Here is a 17,256-nt window from a genome sequence, read left to right as displayed (position 1 = left end):
GCTCCTAAATATCTCTGAAGTTGATTTTTCTGTTCCTTATTGCAGAAGTGAAGCCAGGACGAGTTCTCTCAGCAAAAAGAAAAGATGATGCTGAAATGTACATTCCTGTCAGACCAGTTGTGGTGAAAAATAAAATAATGCGGCCATTCTCTGCTGATTTCTTCCACCAGGGAAAAAGACATGAGAAAAACTGTTCTAGTAAGAAATAAGAATATATAATGTCAATCAGAAGAGGTTTTGTGCATTTTTGCCCTCTGGCTCAGATGTAATTTGAGCACACATCTGTTGTTATGTGATTTTTCTTAGCTGTTGTAATCTTTTTTTAATGTGTTTTTTTGTTGTTGTTTTTACCACCTGGAGTGTTTTATCTCAAGTAAAATTGTGAGAAAGACCACAGCCTATATGCTTTTGTCTTCTGTTGCATGTTTGCTACCTTCCTTCTCTTTCTTCTTCCACAGCATAAGAATTTTTCCTCTCCCTTTCAGTCTTTGTGCTCGCTCTGGGTTTCCCACTTCCCTTATGGAGATCTGTTCCCTGTGGTCTTAACAGAAATGTGGCTTCTCGAAATCAGGAGTCGATGCTTTGGAAGATTCTAACACAATGTATTTATAGCAGTAAAGGCCTAGTTTTACATGGCACAGCAAAATTAGCTCTGTTGCTACTTGCGACTGTACTTGAATTGCACCTTGAACACTGCAGGTCAGTCTCCAGTGCTGGGTAGGTGAGCTGGTATCTAGTACCGTACTGGAAAATGTTTCTCCTGGACTGGCAAACACCATTTTGAAGGCACTACTGCTTATTTTAGAAATCTGCTGCTAAGGTGTGGTCTTTACTTCAGCTAAAAAAAAAAATCAAACTCAAAAAGTCACAAATCTAGGGCCTGAAATCATGGCTGCAGTTCTTATTTCAGCACAGTCCTTAATTGAACAATTCTGATGAACTTGATTTTTGAAAAGTCTGAGATAAAGTTTTCAGACTTACCATACTCTGTGGTTAAGATAGTTCTTTTCAAAGAATCGTAGTACAGATGTGTCCCAAGAAAGCAGTAAAACTAATGGCTTTGAAAAGTCAAAATATTAGTTTCTTAATTGGCAGAAAACGAAATTGAGGAAAAGCAGCTAATTCTTTTTGGCTTCAGGATAAATCTTTGTGGTTTGAGACCCTCGCCCACCATCTGTCTGAGCAGATGCTTGCTTTGACCACTTTCCAAAGATGTGCATAGCATTTTCTCATTCTAATAGTGCTTGTTAGAAACATTTCTGTCCAAGCAGCACTTTAAATCCTTAAATTAATTTCATTTCGGGGGATTGGTATAGAAAAATAAAAAGGACTGTATTTTGTCCTTGTATTTTCAGAGATGACTAATACTTGGTAAGAGTTTTTATGAGTGTGGATGACATATGGCTTAAAGATTGTGAATGCATGCAAGTCTCTATTCAGTTTTAATTCCTGTCTTTCCAAGGTAGTCTTCATGTTACTAGCATCTACTGCCATTTTACTTTCCTGCTTAGTAAATCTCACTGCAGCATTATAAGCATGCTTGCTTGTCAGCCTGTTCTTCAATATTTTCACTTGATCTAAATGTCTGTGTAGATTCTGTCCCTTTTCTTCCCTTGACTTTTGAAGTCCTTGAATATAACCACTGTGCTACTCTTAGTCCAGTCTTGGATCCTCTATTGTTAAATTTTATTTCCTTTCTTTTAAATCTGTTTATAGGCTGTGACGTTTCTATTTCTCCACGATTGCTTGGAAGATTGGGATGTGTATGGGCATTTTGATGGCTACTTAAGTAATAAGGTCATTTGTTTTGCCTTGCAAGTAGCAACTCCTGACTCCCCTTGTTTTGCTAGAAGACTCTCTGGATTCCTCCAAAATAGCTGAACACCCCAGTTACATTGAAAAATTCTGATGTGCTGAAATTACATATACTTTTTTTCAATGGACTGTTACAAGGCATTTCCATTAAATACCAGAACAGAGCAAGTTCAAAACATTCTTAAAGCGTAAAAATTATGTTTTTCATTTGCCAGTTTGCCTGCTCTTAAGATACTGTTCCAGCTGTTGTCTAAAGTATCTCTGACCTGGAATCTTAATATAAAAACAAATTGGAGCAATTCAGCCTTGCTTGGGATGCTTAAAGACTGCTAGCAAAGCCCTGTGTCAGTAACTGAACTGGATGTTTCACATGTATTCTGTTTTAATGATCCATACTTGTGTTTCCAGACAAATGAATATTCTTTCCTTCTTTTGGTGGCAGGACCCTTAAGTCGACCAGAAATCCCACTTTCTGCAACTCGAAAGAGTGTGTGTGAGAAGGATCCTGCTCTCTCGGTTTCAGCTGTGATTAAAGCAATGCAAATTGAAAATGAAGTCTTGCAGAGGGATCTGCAAGGGCAGATGTTTTCCACAAGCCCTCAGAAGGTATGGCAAAATATAGAGGAGGGCTGTTTGATCAAGTAGCAAACCCCCCATAAATTACAATCTCTTACAATTAACATTGTGTATGAATGAATGGTGATGCCTCTTCAGTGTAATTGAATTTGTATTATTCTTCCATAGGGTGGTTTTCTTTAATCTGCTTCCTCAGGTTAGTATCTCACAGTTCTATCTTGATTTCAGAGATCACTGAGCAGCAGATAGACCAGTCACATGATATGTTTGTACAGTGAAATGCACAGCTGCATGCATGCCTGGTTGGGCCATTTTCATTCTGGAAGCTTCTGAAACAAGATAATATGTGATTTCCATAGCAATAAATCCTGTCTTTCTACTGGACTCATTAATATGGGCACTGTTCCCTGTTAATACATACTCTGCTTTTGGAGCAGAGCTGTCATGTACACTGTTGGCTCCTAGTGAGAAGGGGATAGTATGGGTTTTCTGCACCAGTGCATGTATATCTCTTATCTCCAACAACCACATTTAAAAATAATTAAAAACTTGTCTTATAAACAAGGAAATCAACAAAAATCCATCCCCTTCTTATTCAGGTAAGACCATTATTCCTTGTTAATTTAAAGAATAAGGAGGCTTGTATTGAAAATCCTAGCTAAACTTTGAGCGTAACCAATAATTCAGTTCTAACAGTAAAAGAAAGTACATAAATTTGAGCATAAACCAAGATTTACAGAACTGTCTGTTAAGGACAGTGTTCATGGATTCAAAGTCTCTTTCCAGTTTGGTGTTTAGAAGGCTGATTTTAATAGGAAGGAAAAGAGATATGCCTAGGCACTCGTGGAATTCTTCGTTTGAATTCTGAGAGTTTCCAAGACAGGTGACTACTTTAGCCTAAGATGATGCTCCCTGAATGATGAATATGTATCCGCTGTCATTGCTGAGCCAGCATTATGTTTCTGGGGAGTTTTGGTTAGGAGCAAAGGTGAAAATGTTCTTTTACTATAGGTAAGTACATCTGATTTCGCCATCTAGGTCAACTTTACAATCTTATTTCTCTTGTTTTTGAGGTATTATAGTTTGTGATCAAGAGAACAAATTTTATTGAATATTCTCACATAATGCATCTTCCTGCTAATTTTAATACTGTTGTGCTTAAATGAGAAATAATGAAATAACACTTAAAATAGTTGTAATTTTACCCTGACACTTGAGATTGAGTTTCAAAAACAAACTGTGAGTTCTCAGTCTTAAAGCTGACCTAAATGATCTTCCAAAAGTAATTTAATTTTGCTTACCCAATTGTGGAACTTGGCCTTGGGTATTTAAATGTATAACAATGTAGAATTTTTAATACTAAAAAACTAATGAACTTCTGAGCATTTTAGAGTTCCCTTACTCTTCAAACATCATAGAAATGGAAGTGACCTAAGAGCAGAAGGATTGCTGTTCCTCTCTGACTAGTTGTTCACTGTGCTGTGTATTCTGTCTCTGACAGAAGCTACTAGCAACTTTTTAGGAAAAATAACAAAGGAAGGAGGGTACAGACTTGGGTATGGGCAGAGAAAGAGCCCAGAGCAGAACTTTTCCTCTGTTTCCTCTTAGATAGTCACTGATAGTTCTATATTTAAAAATTAAGTCAAAATTTTATTCTTATTATTCTAATAAAACTGAGCTTTTGGAGGTTTGAAAGTCTTTATGATCCTATTTTGGAGAAGGAAAGAGTTCAGGCAGAGACACATATATACTATTCAATGTATATATATTGAATAGTCATCAGAGAATGCTTTTATGTTACTTTTCTTCCAAACAAAGATCAAGCTCCAAACTCGAGTCTTTCATTGCAAATCAAGACCAAGTCTGTTAAATGTGCTTTAACGAAATATAGTTGCAAATTAGCTAAGGTTAGCTGAAACCATAGCTGGGCCCAAACTCTTATTTATTCCAGAGATTCAGATTTATACTCATTGATATGTAGATAACAGTGTGGATGAAACATGTTCATCTTTTTCTTACTTAGAAGAAGTTTTCTGTTTCATCTGTTGTTTCTACAACGAGTGAACCTGCAGAAAAAAGCCAGACAAGGACTGACATCAAAGAAGCTGTTGAGAGAATTTGTTCTTCTGGAACCAGGTATATATATATTTCTTCTAAGGCTAGCTTCCTGTTTTGAAGAGGTAGTTTTCGGTATACCACCAGGTGTAGTGTAGTACCACTACACCTGATAATCTTTAGATACTTGAGACATCATGCAAGTGGTATCAAATTAGGGAGAAAGTTCCAGCCTTGGGCCAGTCTCTATGGATTAGGGAACTGCCAGCATCTTTGTCTGTTTGTTTTTATACTACCTATGTATTACTTTGTCAGACTGCCTCAGAACCAGCTGAGAACTGGAGCCCAGTCTTTTAATCAAATTATCTAGGGTGGGATGCCACAATAGTTGTCATTCAGTGTAGGGGTATGTGGGATTATTCCCTGGGGTGTGTGGGTTTGTCTTGTCATCTCTTCACCTTTGAACCAACTAAACTGTTTCTTAAAAACACAAGAATTATGAGAAAGTAACACAGAATATGTATGTTTTAGACAACAGAAGAAACGTCCAGAAGTCCTTCAAGAGCCTGAGCATAATTCTGCCTGTGACAATGACGTATTCCTGTCTGATGACAAATCCATGTTGAGAGAGAAGGTTTGTATATATGCGTACCGTAACTGATGCTTCCTGGTATTACTGAAACATTTGAATGATTCAATCAAGCGATTGAATGATCTGTATTCTGCCACTTCTGCCCCATGTCAATTAATAAACGTATGGCAGTGTAAGAGAAGAGAATTTATCACTGTTCCTTTGTTCATCAAAATGACAAAAGAATCAGGCAAAGAACAGAGAGCTGGTTTCTCCTTGGGCTTCCTAAGAGGGTGATAGTTCTTTTCTCTTAACCTGCCATAGATTTATTAATTGATGTGGGGCAAAACTAGTGGAACCTGGATTGAATATCATCCAGATGGCCTTGAGTTTGGAAGCTTTTTTTTTTCTGATTCATCAGTATTGTAGTCTTAACAGTCTTTATTTTATTGTTTTGTCACTTATGTTTATACCATATTTCATTTTGTCCCAGATGGCAACCAGTATGGAAGTACAAGATGCTATTTATGTGACTATGGAACTTCTTTCTAACTGGGGAAATCCTGTAAATGTAGGCCTGAGCAAGGTGGAATTCTTTGATTTATACAACGAAAAGATATTTGTGTCTCCTCACGATGTGGACATTCGGAATGCTGACAACCCAGGGGATTTGTGCTGCTTGGTCAATAAGAACTTAAATGTAAGACAGCTTTGTCCTGGATGTGAAAATTTCTCATGATAATATTTCCTTAATATCACAAAGTTTTTTTAGAAACATGATTGCTTTTTGAACCTGATTTGCATAACAACTGTCTGATAATTAAAAAAAAACCCACAAATATTGCTCATTATTAACAAATCCTGCTTTCCTGACCAAGATATTCGCATTCAGGTATAATTTTGGTGTAGAACAGAATTTGGTTAAATTGCTTGACTTGCTTAACTGAGCAACTGAAGGAGGCAGCTTTAACTCTGTCTCCTTATATATCAACTCTGGTATTATCTTGGATAAAAGAACACATTCAGTTTTTAAAGCACTGTAATGTAATCATAATATGTGTAGAACAAGATCACAAACATTTAAGGATGTGGAATTTCACATTTTGATGTTATGTCTGCTGATAAACTTAAGTTTAAACTTGTGATCTGAAGGTATAGAAACTTCACTGCTAACTTCTTCCAGATGTTTAATATAAGTAAAGACAAGAAGGAAACTTGTTTATTTTTTCCTGTCTCCTTGTTATCCTTTTACCTAAGGAAAGAATCATTGAAGAATAAGAATTGAGTAGTTTTGAACAAGAGATTAAGAAAAGTACATAACATAGTAAAAGTATTTCATGGCTCTTCTGTGAGATTATAAGATGAGCGGACATGAGCAGCTTACATGCTAAAGACAATGGGCAAAAGACAGTAATTGCTATGAAATTCTGGTATTACTGAGGAGATCAGCAAATGTCCATAGCGCTTAATACTGCCGTTATTTCATTTGTGCTGCACATTCACTGCATGTCCTTTGTCTCCATGGACCTTGACAGTTAGGATTAGTATGATTTTAGCAGATAAGGATACTAAATGACTTAGACTATTAAAAAATATAAATTCTAACTCATTTCATGCTAGTGATACTTTCCTGCTTTCAGGGTGAATGGGAATGGAAAGAGGGCAAAAATGCACTCTTTTGAAATTTAGTTGAAACTTAGTATCATTTCCAGACAAATATTTTTACTTCAAACATCTTTCTTGCTGTCTCCTGAAAAATCATGGTCACAAATACACATTGTTCTTTATAGGCGGTGCTCCCTGGTAGATGACACTCAGTAGTCATAGTAGTAACTCTCAGACTTTAGATAATTGTAAATTATGTAGTAATAGATTCATTAAGTCATTATAAACCTGTTATTCTAGCAAATCTCGTATATTCATATGTACCATTATTCTTAAGCAATAAGGTTTTATATTTCAATGATTTATATATTCCTTTGATTTCTGACACTGTACTCTCTTTTGATGCTGGAAAGGTAATGCATCAGAGAAGATGCAATCTGGAGAGGGAATATGGTCTTAGAATGTGGTTATGTGGTAATTGAACTGCAGATGACTTCAGCAGTCAAAGCAGGATTTCCAGTTTGTGTACATTTCAGATCATATATGAAAGCTTTTGGGTGCATTAGAAAAACCAACAAATTAATGAATCTCCAAGCAACTAATATTTTCAACAGAATGAAAATTTAATATAAAAACTTATTTTGTAGAAAACTCATTTTACCACTGCTGAAACACTTCAATTTTTGATCATTTAGGTGTATGTTTATCTCTGAGAATAGACATACTCTTATTAAAGGTCAGGAATTCTATTTATTTATTAGTTTAGTTATTACCTTTGCAGACTTTTAAGAAGAACACTTAAATTGGTTTCTCCCCTGTACTTTGTGATATGCTGTAACAGGAAAAAGTACTGGGCAGGCCACCAGGTGCTCTCAATGAAGGAAATAATGCTTAATAAGACATAGATTAGGTATTTCACTGTAATTGTTTTCTGTAAGCCTTTTTGAGTCTTATTTTCATGTACAGCTCTTGTAACCCTTAGCATAACAAGGACAGATAACTGTAATTCTAGAAATATCTAACAATACATTTCTTACAATGGTGAACCCTCAGACCTACATCATTTCTCTTCACAGTGCTTGAGCCTTCCTTTTCCTTCCATCCTGTATACCTTCGGTGCCCACACAAGCAGTGTCTTGGGCCATTCTCACACAAAATCTAAGACCACTGATTTTTTTTCCCTTGATTCTGTTCAAAATGTAATTCCTACTCCTGACATCCTGGGTTCACCCTGAGGGTTCCAAGAACTTTTGGTCTAGAGTTTTCAGTGTTAGCTGCAGAGACGGTAACTTCAGACTCAGGTACATCATGTGAAGGCAAAGACTTCACCATCACTCTTAGTGATAAAAGGTGAGAGTCCTCCATGGTCTTGAGTTTGAGCATGGATTCATCATTCTTCAGTTTTTGGTGTCAGATCCCTGTCAGGCTGACAGGGACTGTAACACCTGTGAGTTTATGTATCCTCAGTCCTAGGCAGTTACTCCCACTATCTGATAAACAAAATGATCTCTACAGCTGCCTCTCACTCAATGTACTTGGCCTGGCTCTGATACGCATTCTATTGTTTGGAAGATCATGTGCAACTTTATGGATAAATTAGTGAGAAGCATGGACAGGTCTCTCCAGGGTCTATTTTGCTGCTGAATCTGGCACTATCACAGTACCTACCAGAACCTATTATTTCTCATGCATCAGGTCCTGACTTGAGAAGTCTGGAGATGGATCCCTCATCAGATGTTATCTGCTGGTGGGAAATGGCTTTTTAATCATTCTTGTTCATTTTATGACTTCAGTGACACGATCTAGCTTTGAAGTTGTTCCTGTAATTGGGTTCACACTGGTTTAAGGACTATCCTTCATTTCTTTGATGTTTAAAGGCTCATTTCTGGTTTTATATAGAAAGGATTAAACCTATCTGGCAATCTTACGGCTGTTTATGCCTAAAACTGACATTCAAAACAGCAACAGGCCTTAGAGAGGCCTTTGCGGCAGAGACTTTGTGAACCATCAGACTTGGAACACAAAGATCACCACTCTGAGAAGTGGATCTATTCATAATATCTTTGAACAGACTGGCAGAGCTCTGCCCTTACCATCATTAGGCACATATTGAAGTACTCAGTAGAAAAGTTTTGTAGTTGCTGCCTTCAGGAAAGACTGAAAGTTCACTTCAAAGTGAAAAGATACAGAAAAATAATTACTTTGTGACCATATGTACTGTGAAGCCTTGAAAATACAAAGGGAGCTAATTTATCTGCTAATCTCAAATCACTGAATGTCATCTGCATATGTATTTACTTTTTGCCCTCATTCATCTCTGTTTTGGGGTAACATTTGACATCAAGTATACTAATACTCAACATTTTGTTTCTGAAACTCTTTACTTGTTTCTTTCTGAGATGCCATGTATCCTTTTCTCCAATTTCTGAATATGTGGAGGATAGCATTTCTGAACAATGTCCACAATTAGGCATTCTTTGGCACTTTAAAATGTGGTGTTTGTCAGTTATTTGTAAGTTCATATTGCGAGTTTCTGTGATAGCATAGAAAATTTCAAGTGTAGAGTCCTATATAAAGCTCTAAGGCATAGATCTGTGAATGAAATTAGTTGTCTGCAAAGCGTGATTAAAATAGAGGCATCAAAATAAAATTCTGTAAGATTCCACTCTTTAGAGGGCAAAACAGAAGTGTAAGCACTTTAAGAAATTGTAAAATGATTATACAGTGTGAATTGTGCTCAGTGATCCCCTCTGTTGCCTGCAAAGCTGATTAATTTGATTAAAATAAACTGCTCTGACCCTGCAGTTACAAAGCATGGCAGACGGCCTGTCATCTGTGAGTGCGCAGATGTCTTACTGGGACAGCAAGCAGCTGACCTTTATCTAATTGTCAGGTTGTTGTGAGCTGTCTTACAGTCAGGAGAGTCGGATTTACTGTTTGGAAATGAGGTTAAGATTTTGCTTTTAATGTAGTAGATTTTATTCAATGGTTACTCTTCTAATCTGTATATATTTTTCTGTGGGGTGGTGAGTTAATTAAAACATCCTGCTTTAGGAGGAAGAGTATTAGTGACAGTCTGTTTGTACGTGCCTTTAGATAACGAAGGAAAGCTTCCTTTGGATGTGCCCTTTCCATCCACCCGTCCAACTTTACTTTGTGATCCGCAATCTAACCCGGTCACATGACTTTGGTATATCCAAGATCAAGATCTGGAATTACACCACAGCAACTCCCAGTGTAAGTAGCCTCTTCTCAGCTCCTCTGTATGTACGCTGTGCCTTGTCTAGGGAAATCGGTTTGATCTTCTTTCCAAATGAATGAAAAAAATGTGGATACTATTTTCTCTAGTAAAATAGAGAGCTAGGAGGTGTCCATATCTACTGTCAAATTTGCTTTTGTCTTGACTGTAAGTGGTAGCAGTGTAAGTGTTAACATTTTCATAGGCACAACGAGCATTTGCTTTCAAAGCTATTAAAGATCTCTAAAGACCTAATAAAAGGCTTCCATGTTCTGTCACTTAATTCTTTATTAAGGCAAGTGCATCTTCATATTCAGGACTTTCATTTGTTTTATAACAATGTGTTGTGGTTTAACGTCCATAAATATGTATTTTCTGATGTATGTAAGTATAAATAGGCTGACTATTGCTTGATTTCAATTTTGTCACTTTAGTTAGAATCAGAATGGTTTGGGTTGGAAGGGACCTTAAAGATCATCTAGTTCCAACTCTCCTGCCGTTGCCAGGGACAACTAAAAAACATGCTACCTGTGTGTTCATAATGAAACAGGTAATCTACTGTTGCAATAGAGACATCTCATGGCAGATGGTCTCTTGTTTGTGTGTTTGAATGTCACTGTGAAAATTATTCTTGTGTGTACGCTGCAATGTTAAGAAAAAATCCCAGGTACTGGATCAAAGAGGATTTGCTGTCCTGGATTATAAATAAGAAGCTTTATTGCTCTGGTTTTGCTCTCATCCCTGTTCTTATATAAGCGCATATGGTAATTTATACATATGAAAATGGTCATGGAAGGGGCAGCTTAAACAAGTTTACTATTACATGATATATATTTGTTTCCTGGAATTTTAATAACTTTCTCTATTAAAATGTGGGCTACAGAATGTTCTGCCATTATTAGAGAGTGTGAAAGGGACGACTGGCTTTGGAGGTAATAGTATGATTTGTTACCAAACCTATTGAATACAATGCAGGAAATACATGTAAATGTGTTTCTATATTTAAAGGCACTGTTTTTTAAATAAACTGCTATAAAGCAAGCTGTACAATCCATTAGGGGTATAATCCCATGGATTTTGGTGGCAGTGCAGCAATTTACACTGACTAAAGAAATGTCTCATTATCCCTAAAATGAAAGAATAATACATAGTTCTGCCTATTTTTATAGTATGTCATGAGGAAGTTTTGTCTGAGAAATATCAGACAAAAATATAATTAGGCAGAAATTTTCTTCTGCTAATGTAAATACAGAGCCAGATTTCTGTGTGGATTTTTGTAATCTCCTCCTTTCCCTCAAAAACCATGTAAGCGAGAGGCACCAAAGTACTTCTTCAAAAAATAAGCAAAAAGTTAATTCAGGTCAGTACTTTTGTATGTTTGAGGTTTAGAACTTGAGTCTGGAAATAGAAAATATGTCTGAAGGAAGCTGTAATAGATTAAGTCATTGTCATAGGTTCCTTGATTCACTGAGTTATAAGGAAAGTCTCAGAGAATGCTTCATCTTGCCTTTATTTACTTCAGATAAGGTCTGAGAATAAGGAGGAAATTTTTAGTCTGCAAGAGGAGATCAAATGTAGGTAAGGGCAGCCAGTTCTTTTCAAGCTTGTCTGAAATATTCAGACATTTTGTAAATGCTTGCTACGGTGTTGAAACTGCATTCTTACTTGATGCTATTGAAACTTTTCGTAAGATCCAAGATGATGTCTATTGCATGTCTTCAGAGATCTCTGAATGGAATCTATACTTAAATGCATGAAGGTCTTAGTTGCTCTCCAATGGGATCATTTTTTTATTCAAGTGATTGCCTGCATGCTTGTCCCTCCTGTATGTATGTTCATGTCCGTTCTCTGGAGCTGGAGATTTTTTTCAGTGCTGGACTACCCCTGGGATGCATTGTCTGTAAGGATACAGGTGCTTTGTTCCAGCCAAGTTAGGTTTGTAGGAGAACTTTTCTAGTTCTTGACTTCTTTTCCATTGCTCCTTTTTTTTTTTTCACACTTCCATGAGAAGTCAGACAGGAGCAACTTGAAGTCCTCTGTCCCGATGTAATTTGCAGAAAAGTGCCTCTGGTTTTAAGCTTTGTCCTTCGTGCACAAATGTCACTGAAATAGCCAGAAATGCCATCCTTGTTGCTTCATTGAAAAGCACTGTCCCAGCAGGCAGTCTGTGACGGCTGAAGGTACAAGCTGGGAAGGAACATCCAGAGAAACTGTAGAACAGTTTTCACCAAATCTTTCAGTTTTTTCTCTCTGGCCTTGATAGTACCTATTTGCTTGCTCTGAGACATTGTGCCATTCCAATTTCTCTTCCAGGAGGCAAAAAAACTTGCATTGGACAAAGTATTGAGTATTTGTTTACAGGATGGCTTCTTGATGGAATTACTCATTGAGGAAAGGATTTTTCCAGCCTCTTCATGCTCAAGGAGAATTAATCAGTGGTACTAGGAAAACTAAACATTCTGTAAATGTTTCCTACTGCATCTGATCACTAAGCTACTGGAAGCTCAGAAGAGAGGTGGGAAGGAATGAAAAAGAGCAGTTCTAGTCTTGTATCTGTTGAGATCTGTTAGTATTCTTCCTCCTTGAGCTTCAGTCTCCTTTGAATTTTGTTGCAAAAGATTTTCATTATTTCTTTTACTGGTTCCTTTATTAATAGATTGTTCTGAACTATCATCTGTTACTAATGCCTGCCCCAGTTCCATCTGTCTCTATTGTCTCAGACACCTCTTTTGCTTCCTACAGTACCTATCCCAGACATCCCAAAACATTAGGGAAGGAGAAGTCATTTCCCATTAACTGGAATAGTAATTTTGAAGTGCCTCGCCCATTTCTGTGCTTGACTGTCCCTCTTTCAGGGACACCATCTCATTTTGCAATGTTTTCTCAGTACTGGTGGGTGGAGTGGGATTAATTTCAAAACATTTTGTTCTTAAGAGGTTGCTGATCTTAATTTAAAAAGATGAAATTGACAAATACTTTACAAAGTACAGATGTGTACATTTCTCTGGTTCCATACAGTTTATATATGTTCTCAGATAAAAATACAGAACTAAGGTTTGAGTATTTCTCAGTGGAGAAACAGCAGTAGAGGGTACGATATTACGTAGATACGTTGCAGTTATCCTAAATTCAACTGTGAATATCCAATATCTCTAGCATTTAAGGAGAACATAGAAAGATGAAGAAAATAACATTACTGGATCATCTTGATAGTATTTCTCTTCCCTGTCATCATTTCAGGCAAAGCCATGCATGTATTTTTTAATATATATAATTATTAAAGTGTTTTGATTCCAAATTAGATTAATCTAGTAGTGTTCCTATTCAAGGGGAAAAAAAGATTATGTTTTATGTCCAAATGCATTAGTACCAACATATAGCACTTTATGATACTCTAGCAGTAACACAGGCAGTCATGACATAATGGCCAATTAAACTGGGTTTACAGCTGTTCTCTGAGAAGTTAATGAAGGTTATCTTTTTCTATCAGGAATGTATCAGGAATGTGTCTTGCATCCCTACACCTACTGCCCTCTTTCAACTGGGGCTTTTTTATTATGCTTGCATCTTCTGTTTTTCTCCCCATGTAGGTCCATATTATATTTTTCGCCTCATACATGTTATTATTTGGAAAGCAGTAGAATGGAATCTATAAAGACTTTTAAGCTATCAAGAGTGCATACAGGAACAAAGAGGAAAATTTAAGTCAGTATTCAAAAACTGACATCCAAGAGATGAGCAAGTGGGATGAAACTGAAACTTCTTACTTTCACAAAAAGCTTCTCAGTTTCCATGAAGATAAGGAAGGAACAGAGAGTTTTTAAAGATTCCACATGATGGGCACATTACTGAACTTTAGAGGGCAGAAAGGTGGTGAATTTTGTCTCATCTGCTATATTTTCTGCGAAGATACCAGTATTTTTATCAGGAGGGAGACCAGGTTAGATGGAAATGCTAAAGAAGATAGAAAGAACTATTCCTACTGCAATGGAATGAAAAAATCAGGTCTTAGTGGGTGCTATAGAAAAGTAGAACATGGAGATAAAGTTGTGAGTGGCAGAGTTGTGTCTGAGGTAAAGGCTTTCTATTTGAAAGGCTAGTTAAGTGTTGGAATAAGCTATCAAGGCAGGTTATTTGAAAACCGTTTAAAACCAGATTTCTTCACAATGGTATAGGTTATTTTATTTTCTTCAGGGGAAAAAGATGGACCAGATGATTTTATTTTTTTTTTTTTTTAATGTTCTTTCCAATCCTGTATTTCTGTAACTCTTTTTAAGTCTAGTGGCTTTGATCTGGATGGTTGTTTGCTGTGGAACATGTTGTGAAAGTGGTGAATCTTAAAGGTGCTGAAGCAAAATGTGCCTCTGAAATTTATATCCTGATAAATATAGTTACACTTCTTCACTCAAGCTTTTCTAAATAGTTAAGCCTTCTCAGCCAAAATGGTTCACAGTAGTGTCCAGAGGGGTTTTTAGTCCTTTTAAATAAAACTTTAAGTATTCCACAGTATTTTTCAGTTGTTGGAGCTTTTGATTAAAAGTAATCAAAAGCATGTTACTGATCCAGGATTTAATTGTTTTCATCTGTTTATTGATTAAGTGTTCAAATGTCAGTTTCAGAACAGTGATAATGCTTGAACAGATTGATATCTTCATACTTCTTGTAGGACCTTGATGTTGGAGCAAGAAAGGTGAAGTTATATGTTGATGAGAACCTTGTATTTGATGGTGAATTAGAGAGAGCCTCTGGAGATCTCCTCACTGACCATAGCACTACAATTGACCTTAAAGATCACAAGCAAGATATCTCTGCATATCCTACAAATGAAATGAAAGAAGTAAATGTACCTGCAGTCACAGAGAAGGAAGCAGAACTACATTTTAAATGCTTACAGTCAGACAGTGCTTCACTAAACTGGAGATCTTTGCCAGAAGAAAATCTTCTTGACCATAGGATGAAATCGGTCAGCTTTACAAAGAAAAGTTTGTGTGAGGATAATCTGAAAGTGTCACCATCTCAAGTTTGTGTAAAAGATGCCAAAGAGAATGCAACAGGGCAAGCAGTTACGGAGCGTGTTCAATCTGATGATGAACTTACTTTGAGTGAGGAAATGGAAAAGCTAACAGGAAGAAAATTGCCTGATTCTGCAGGTACAATTCCTTCTTGGTTACAGTCATCTTCCCAAGTAACAGGGAATAATCAAGTCACTTCCAGTAAGCAGAAGCCTCCCTGGCTTGCCACAGAACATTGTTCAGGCTTGAGATTTCAAACACAGTCAGATGGAATCATGAAAAACTTTTCAAAGCTGGCTAATGAGGATGTTAATTATCAGAGAAATGAACTGGGAAGATCCAGTAGTGGAAATGGAAATGGAGATGAGAGATCGCAAATGCTAGCCAGGAAGGATGGTGATGTGGGCTTGGACATTTTGGAGCAACTTCCTAACAAAAATTCCTGCAGCTTACAGTACCCTACAAGTGGAAGGAGAAGTGTCAGATGTGTAAAAAAGGGGGGATTAAACACTGTAAGTCTTGGAGAAGGTGGTTCTGCTCTCAAAGGTAAGAGCTCACAATAACAACCTTAGTGCAACTCCTGGCATGTTTTGCATTTTACAGAAGCACAGAATCATTTAGGTGAGAAGAGACCTCTTAAGATTCCTGGAGGAGGTATAGTTTTGCTGTTTGCAGTATTCAGTTTTTCTCATTCCTACTATGACAATGCTCAGAGTCTCTCTCCTTGTCCTACACCTCCTGTGAAATGGTCTTCTGAAAATTTTACATTCTGATTTAGTGTTTTTAAATTTATTTGGAGGAGATTAAAGTAAATTATATTCTAAAATTTGACAGTTCTGCAGACAGCAAATGCTTGCTAATATCAGAGATGAAGATCTGCAAAAAGATAGAGTGTTACCTCAAGGTAGTGAGGTCACACTCCATTTTACATTTACAAATTTACAGAGTTTATTTGTGCAGTAGGTTTGTGTCTTTCTCAGTAAGAATGTATGCTAAATATATTTATTCAGAGTGAATGGAGAATTGGTCTTATTTTCCCTTCACCACTTGATATACCTCTTCAAAACTCCCTCAGACATCTGTGCTTATTTATGAAGAGTTTTCTAGTAAATTTAGCTGTTACCTTCTCTGTGCTTTTGATTATCCTTGTCATCCTTCTCCAAACCTTTTTTAGTTCCCCTGGATGCTGTTGGAGGTGGAGGATCCAGATTTGTGTAGTCGTGTTCTGCCTCTAGCAGTAGCTGTCGGCGTGTCCACAGGGAAGAGTATGAGAACTGGTCAAGTTTTGAAGTTCCTACTCTCTCCCAGCCTTCAACGTTCTATGGCTAAGAAATTTTCTGGGCATGGGGTAATATTTTTGTGCTTAAATAGTACAAGAATGGAATTTCTTATCCACAAGTTCTACTTGGGCTTGCTTTTAAGCAAGTTTTTTGATTTCCATTGCTCAGGATGTATTTTTAATCCTGCCTTTTCAGTTTCAAGCCACGGGTCACTCTGACTTCTTTTTTGGAGCCTTCATACCCCTCTTTGGCATTCTGTAATTCTTCAGCATTCAATGACTTGTCTCAAATGAAGAGAGTGTGGCAGGCCAAGCACAACAAGGCACAAAGAATTGGAAAAAGAGATTACAAATGTACAAATTGAGATTTTTGGGAGTGATTTTGGGAGTGATTTAACATCAGAACAATTTACATGAAAGTATAGCTTGCTGTATACTGTATCTGGGTGTTTACATTAAAGTTATGGTGATAAAGGACAGGAAATGTGCCTAAATGGAGGAATGCCAGTTGAAATTCAACAGCAGGTACTACATGAATTTTTCACACAAAGGCAACAAAAATTATTCTTTCTAAACTTAGAATGTCTGAACTTTTCTTTCTCTGCCCCTTGGAGAAAACGGCAATTTTGTAAGTATATCTGAAATTATACCTCAAAGAAGAAAAGTACAGAAGTAGTTGGAATAACTGCCATTTTCCCTTCACCTACCACTCACCCGTTTGCTGTTTCACACATTTTATAGCATCTTTGTTAGATTAAAAACTTCTTAGCATTATGGAAACTGTACATAAATCCTGCTGTAGTAATCTCTGTTCAGCTGTAAAAATTGTAACAATTTAGGAGTTTTAATGTAAACTATAAGATGAGGGTTATCATGATTCTAATTACAATGTCCTCTCATTTTGCTCAGAGCAGGTTTTGTCATCTGGTGCTTTAAACTCCCAATATGTGTTTGTTCCTGGGAAAACTGCATGCCATCTAGCAGCTTTTGTTCTCTCTGTACTATACTGCACAGGATAAAGCCATCTTCAAAGTGGAGCTGAGTGAGCATTAACAACAGGAAAGCAGTTTTAAGTGTTTCCCTAGGAGTGGTGAATTTTAATTGG

At 36.9% G+C, this 17,256-nt stretch overlaps 1 protein-coding gene across 7 annotated transcripts in view; it reads left to right on the top strand.

Moving 5' to 3' along the window:
- Window positions 1-17,256, top strand: part of KATNIP (katanin interacting protein) — a 60,328-nt gene that overhangs the window by 12,589 nt on the left and 30,483 nt on the right. For 4 of the 7 annotated variants that reach the window (XR_009968664.1, XM_062639451.1, XM_062639450.1 and 1 more), the window contains 7 exons: window positions 46-198; window positions 2,258-2,421; window positions 4,415-4,527; window positions 4,978-5,080; window positions 5,511-5,717; window positions 9,719-9,859; window positions 14,527-15,418. Coding sequence is in view for 6 of the 7 variants with exons in the window: in XM_062639451.1 (XP_062495435.1) it covers window positions 46-198; window positions 2,258-2,421; window positions 4,415-4,527; window positions 4,978-5,080; window positions 5,511-5,717; window positions 9,719-9,859; window positions 14,527-15,418 (1,773 nt within the window). In the remaining variant the exon portion in view is untranslated. Of the gene's footprint in view, window positions 1-45; window positions 199-2,223; window positions 2,422-4,414; window positions 4,528-4,977; window positions 5,081-5,510; window positions 5,718-9,718; window positions 9,860-14,526; window positions 15,419-17,256 lie in introns of those variants that run through there. The other 3 variants (XM_062639449.1, XM_062639448.1, XM_062639452.1) reach the window with 3 other exon arrangements.

The sequence above is a fragment of the Pezoporus occidentalis genome, unplaced genomic scaffold (genome assembly GCF_034315485.1).
Source record: "Pezoporus occidentalis ecotype Australia unplaced genomic scaffold, CSIRO_AGI_Poc_V1 ctg60, whole genome shotgun sequence".
Lineage (NCBI taxonomy): Eukaryota > Metazoa > Chordata > Aves > Psittaciformes > Psittacidae > Pezoporus > Pezoporus occidentalis.
The sequence above is the reverse complement of the archived record's forward strand: the minus strand, read 5'-3'. Positions and strand labels throughout refer to the sequence as shown.